This window comes from Camarhynchus parvulus, chromosome 13 (assembly GCF_901933205.1).
Source record: "Camarhynchus parvulus chromosome 13, STF_HiC, whole genome shotgun sequence".
Taxonomy (NCBI): Eukaryota; Metazoa; Chordata; class Aves; order Passeriformes; family Thraupidae; genus Camarhynchus; species Camarhynchus parvulus.
Window position 1 is genome coordinate 11,858,677 of NC_044583.1, and position 6,000 is coordinate 11,864,676.

Consider the following 6,000-nt stretch of genomic DNA (forward strand, 5'->3'; position numbering starts at 1 on the left):
GTGGAAAGAAGGAACACAAAAGCCTTCCATACGCTTTTTGTCTCTACCCTCATGGGCACTGGGACTTTTGGGGGACACGCTGGTTTTCCTCACAGCCCCAGCCCACACTCAGCTCCTCATTTTGGGGCCACAATCCCTGCCTGGAGGCCACGCTCCTGGTGCATTCCGTGACCAGCCTCAGCCATAAGGGGAACCAGAGAAAGTCGGAACAGGAACTTCACAAACAAAACTTCAGCGATTCCATGGAGCTGGGCCGGCTGTGCAAACCACAAACGTGGGTGATAACCTGGGGGTGAGGAACATCCCCTTCCCAGGCAGGCTGAGCCCCTGGAGCCCCAGCCTGGAGGAGGAATGTCAGCCCTAAGTCAGCCCCTGCTCCACACACAGACATTTCCAGTCAGCTCTTCAGTGCCTCACACACAGCTCTCTGCCCAGGGCTGTGACACCCGGTGGGTTCTCAGTCTGTGAACTGATTTTCCAGGGAAGACAAAGACACTTTCAGAGAACAGCTTTCATCCTGTCTGACCCTCCTCACTCTCCCATCGCCCAAGGCTGGCAATGAATTGTCACCAACCTGTTACCCCAAGGCTTTGTGTTTGGTGCTGCCCATCAAAAACTTCACAAGTCTTTTTTGAGGACAAAAAAGCCATCTGGAGCAAGGAGTGATTTCAGGACTCTGATGAGGACCAGGCCAGCAGAGCAATTATTTCAGGCAGTGAGGTGGAATAACCCAGTGGGCATTCACAGGAAGCCACTCATCACCAGCTGGGCCTCGTCTCACAGCTCTCAGCCCCAGAGCCTGCACAAAGGTTTGGGGAACAGACCCACATTTCCCACCGAGCCTGAGGTGAAACCCTCAGCAGCACAGGATCAGCCCTGGGCAAACCTGAGGGGAAAGGCTGAGCCACAGGGCTCACCAGTGACCACTGACTGTGTCTGGGGAGGGAGCACAGCCCCTGAACAGCCCCATGCCCTCCACAGGATGAGCATCCTTGCTGAAGTGACACAGGGTGGACAGGCAGAGCATCCCCACTCACACAGCCAGAAGCCATCACCCAGTACAGCTACAGGGGTGCAGGTGATTCAGTTCCTCACTGAATCACTCAAGACAAGCCAGTTGGGTGAGGCCAGGGAGTGTCCAGAGCCAGGAGACCCATCCATGCCACTCTGACAGGAGGGCCTTTCCCTCCAGAAAGCCCCAGGACATGAGCCAGGAAGCTGCCCTTTGCTGGGGCTTCAGTTTCTCTTCCTCATTCATCATTTCCTCTTTGGGGTTATGCATCAACACAGGAAACTGCTTCAAAGACGTCAGGTCAGCTAAGAAATCAAAGCAAATACTGCCTTTAACTGTGCAGTGAGCCCAGGCACCAGCTTGCCCATGGCACAGCACTGCCAGGGCAGCACATGGCACAGGCTGGGTGAACAGCAACTCAGCTCAGCCAGCCCTGTGTGCACCTGCACGGCTCCAGCTTCCAAGGATTAAAGGTTAATAGAGGAAATCCACCTTCCCCTTTCTACATCTGGTGTATAAACCAGCAGGGCTGAACTGGCCTGGACCAGGGTGGGCAGCAGAGGGAGTCAGTGGAAACACCTCCCCTGCACTGAGATGAGCAGAGCCTGCTCAGTTTTTGCTGCAGCAAAGGTCCTGTGTTGGATTTCTGCTGTAGAGCTCTCCCCAGATGTGCCCTATGAAACAGCCACGCTGATGTCCCCTGGGACAGAGTAACTCACATGGAACACACAAATCACTAGACTGGAAGAGACTTTTAAGATCATTGAGTACAACCCAGCCCTAACACCTCAACTAAACCATGGCACTGAGTGCCACATCCAATCTTGTACTAACGGTGGCTTTTCATCGTGTAAAAACCATTACTCACAAAAAAGCCCAAGACAAACCAACCAACAAAATTGCAACAAACAATAAACTAAAAACCCCACTAGCAGGAGGGAACCTGAAACCCTGCCTGCTTGATCTGCCATGCCATGCCCTCAGACATGCCACGCCTGCGTGGCTAACAGGAACAGCAACAGCTTTCACTGCATGCAGAGTATCAAAAACCAGAGTGGAGCTGTTGGTAACAGTGCCCCATTCCCTGCTCTCTCCTCTGTCCTGCCCCCTCCTCTTTCAGCTCTGTGTTGGGTGAGCTGCTTCTGGTTTCATGTTTTTGACTCGTTCTCCACAAGGAGTTTAATCACCACTTTAAGGACAGGAAAACAGTGATCTGAACAGCAAATGGTGCATGTTTAAGACAGTAAGGGAAGTTTGTTCTAATATTTTCCATGGCCATATATAAAATAACAAATAAAACACTATGGCTGTGCCAAGGGAAATGCTGGCTTAGGAACAGATATCCAGGCAGAGAGAGGACTTTTTCCACAGAAAAGGGAAGTGATGCATTAAGCAACATTTTGCAGAAAATCCAGCAGCAGTTGCTCATTCCCAGCCCAGCTTTCTTTTCCAGGAGATGCAAGAGGTCATGACTCATTTTAAAAGCAGCTTTTACTATATGAAGCCCAAGACCCCTGTGGCTTTGGATCAGCCAGCCTGGTTCCCCACCAAGCCAGAGGCCTCACTCCATAGCACAAGCCATCTGTGGATGGAATTACCTGAAGCCCCTTGGCTTCTGAGCACACCCCAGTAAGAAACACAGAGCTAAATGGAGGTTTAAGAGAGCTTTAATAACAGAAGGTGCTGCGCTGATTACAGACGACGTCCACGGCGGCCACCCTTCCTGCGAGTGCTGTCGGAGGGGATGGGGGTGACATCCTCTGCAGGGAGAGAATCCAGAACACAGTTATCTTCCAGAGGCACCCCCAGAAACCGCCTGGGCACAGCCACCACCCAACACCTTAGCACTTGGACACTACAGGAGTTGCATATGTGCAGAAGGAACTCTCTGTGAAGGTATTTGGGAACTTGCCACAGGCTGGGTACCCAGGGCTTTAACGCTGTGCAAGCAAAAATCCCCATCTCCCATCCCACTTAAACCAAGCAGCCACAGCAGTTCAAAAGAAACACAGGATGCTTGAAGAATTTTCAGCACAACCATCACCACTGCATCTTGTAACTTCCCTACAAAGTTCAGGACTCTCCCTACAACAGCTGGAGAACTCCGTTATTACTGAGTCACCAAGACCAACAAGGTATTTTTAGGTGCCAGAACAGCCATGTGACATCAGAGGAGCAGCAGCATCCTGCTCCAAGCTGGGGTTTGCCCTGCGCACAGAAACCGGGCTTCTGAGTACTGCTCTCACCACCTACTGGTCAATTTAAGGATCTGTTTACATGAAATCCTTTCATTGGTGCCATCTAAGCAGCCATGAAGTCCCGAAGTTAAGATTAATCCCTTTTTTCCTCACTCACCAATGCGGCCAATCTTCATTCCAGAGCGGGCCAGAGCTCTCAGGGCTGACTGAGCACCGGGTCCAGGAGTCTTGGTCCTGGAGGAGTCAGAACCAACAACCCCTTTAATGACCCAGAGGCTGAACAGAGTTTACAAACAGCCAGGAATATGAAAGCCACACTTTCCCCATGCCAAACCACCCTCCTGGTGTTCCACACCCATTCACCACCAGCCCCCACAGCCATGTCACTACTGGTGTCCCAGCCCTCCTGCTGTACCTGTTGCCCCCAGTTGCACGCAGCTTGATGTGCAGGGCAGTGATGCCCAGCTCCTTGCACCTCTGGGCAACGTCCTGGGCTGCCAGCATGGCTGCGTAGGGAGAGGACTCATCTCTGTCTGCCTTCACCTTCATCCCACCGGTCACACGGCAGATGGTTTCCCTACAGAAGGAAAAGGTGATGTTCAAAACAAAGCCATTCTTTGTTCTTCCCCCAAGCCAGAACCTATTATTTCCAATGTTACCAGATCAATAAGCCACACAGCACCCTGAACACCATCTTGATCAGAAGAGCTCACCAAGCCACCCAGCTCATGTATATGCACCATGCATGAAGCTCAGCAGAAACTCAAGGATTTGGTGGAACCTCTTGCCAAACCCAGTTTTTGCTTTCACACCCGAAGGAGCTGGGCACTGCAGTGAGGTGATGCCTGTCCCATACTCACTTGCCAGACAGATCAGTCACATGGACAAAAGTGTCATTGAAGGAGGCAAAGATGTGGCAGACACCAAAGACATTTTCTCCTTCAGCAACCTGGGGTCCCAGGCTGATGACCTGCTCTTCCTTCTTCTCCTTGCCCTTACGAGGTGCCATTTCTGAACAACAACAAAAGAGATGTATGAGTGTTGGTAGCTTCTCAGCATTATTCAAGAATTTTATGAAATTCCTGCTATTTCAACCTTTTACCAAGCAAGAAAAAGTGAGTTACCGCTGGTAAAACACAGGTACATTTCTTATAACCCCCACAGTTCCCACTTTGCTGTATCCTGGCACACAGGTCATCATCTACAGCTGTTTAGGAGTCTCTCCTGCTGCACTTCATGGCAGCTGACGTCCCCAAGTCCCACCACAGCAGTGCACAAGGGAGCTCATTTCCTTGATAATCAGCAATGATGAGCATTTCCCTTTATTTATGTGGGTTTATGGAAAGAAAACACCAAACCAAACAATTACACAGACCCGGTATTGTCAGTAAGTCCCGAGTCTGCAGACCTCTTAAATACCAGCTTGGGTTTTTCCACAATATTGGTCTCCCAACCACATCCTTGGGAGCCCAGCCAAGTCTCCTGCTCCCGAAGCCCACCCCCAAGGATGGGAGACAGCAGGGGCAGTACTCGGCTGTGCTCGGTTTGATGGCCGGGGATCCTGGGCATCGGCTGCCAAGCACAGAAAAACGGTTCCCTATTGCCCTCTCCTGACAAACTCCTGCTACAGCCGGCGCCCTGCACAAGGGACACGTCCGGCCGCTGCACAACCCAAACACAACCCAGGCTCACCCTCGGCCGTGCCCTCTCCACCAACTGCCCCGAGCACTGTAACATCGATTTACAGCAGTGTCTGCGCGGCCACTTCGATAGCACCACATCCCCTCCTCGACACATCCATGGCGCACGGGCTCCACGGACAGCGCTCTCCCCAGCCCAGCGAGGCCCACACGGAGCACGCAGCACACGCTGTACCGCCGGCATCGAGCTCCGAGCGACGAACCGCCGCGCTTCGCCGTGGCCCCGACCGCCCAGTGTCCGGGGGAAGGCCGGCCCGGGGCCCAGCAGCCCCAGCCGGGCGCTCCGCTACTCCAGCCCGCGGCTCTCCCGCGGCCCATGGCCGCGCTCCGCCAGGCGCGCCTCCCCCGCGCCCAGCGCGCTGCCCCGCGTAGCCCCGGTCCCGCGAGGGCGGGCGGCGGGCGCGGAGGCGGCGGCGAGGCGCGAGCGGGCGGATGGCGGCGGATGCGGCGCGGCCCGCACTCACCTGCCCGTCTGCTCCGGCGGCTGCCGCGGAAAGGAAGCGGCGGGGTCAGGGGGCGTGGGTCACCGCCTCACCCGGAAGGGATGGCGGGAGGCGGTGGGTCCGCTGCCGCAGGCGCAGGGTTGTGTCCCCATCCCAGTCCCGATCCTGCCGGGCCGAGCCAAACCGTGACCGTCCCTCCCGAGGCCGGGCCGGGCCGGGCCGATCTCCCCGGCATAGCGCGGCCGCCTGTCCCCGCACACAATTAATTCTCCCGCCGGCCCGACCTCCCCAAGATGGCGGCGGCCTCCCCCCGGCTCCCTTCCCAAGATGGCGGCGGGCTCGGGGGGTGTTTGCGCTCCAGACGGAGCCGGCCCGGGAGAGCTTTGGAAACGAACCGGCTTAAAAAACAACTGGAGGGAAATGGGTGTAACTCCAGCAAGCATCCTGCTTCCCCCCGGCTCCGCCGCTGCAGCCGGCTGTGCCCCGGCTCAGCTAGAGCCGGGTTGGAGTGCAGGCCTTTCCCCCTCGCTCCGCTGTCGGGGCTGAGCATGGTGAGGGGTCCTGGGGGTCTCCAGGCAGCTGCTTGTCCCTGCCGGAGCCCTGACTGCGAGGAGGTGGTGGGGAACTCACCCACAAGGGGATGTGTG

The 6,000-nt window shown here is 55.5% G+C and overlaps 1 protein-coding gene across 1 annotated transcript; it reads right to left on the bottom strand.

Moving 5' to 3' along the window:
• Positions 1-2,661: 2,661 nt before the first annotated feature.
• On the bottom strand, positions 2,662-5,665 carry RPS14 (ribosomal protein S14). Its single transcript, XM_030957374.1, has 5 exons — positions 5,375-5,665; positions 4,071-4,221; positions 3,626-3,787; positions 3,368-3,444; positions 2,662-2,772 (listed from the first exon to the last, which is right to left on the bottom strand). Exons 2-5 carry the CDS (start codon positions 4,217-4,219, stop codon positions 2,705-2,707), a joined length of 456 nt encoding a protein of 151 aa, XP_030813234.1. The 5' UTR covers positions 4,220-4,221; positions 5,375-5,665; the 3' UTR covers positions 2,662-2,704.
• Between the last annotated feature and the right edge of the window lie 335 nt (positions 5,666-6,000).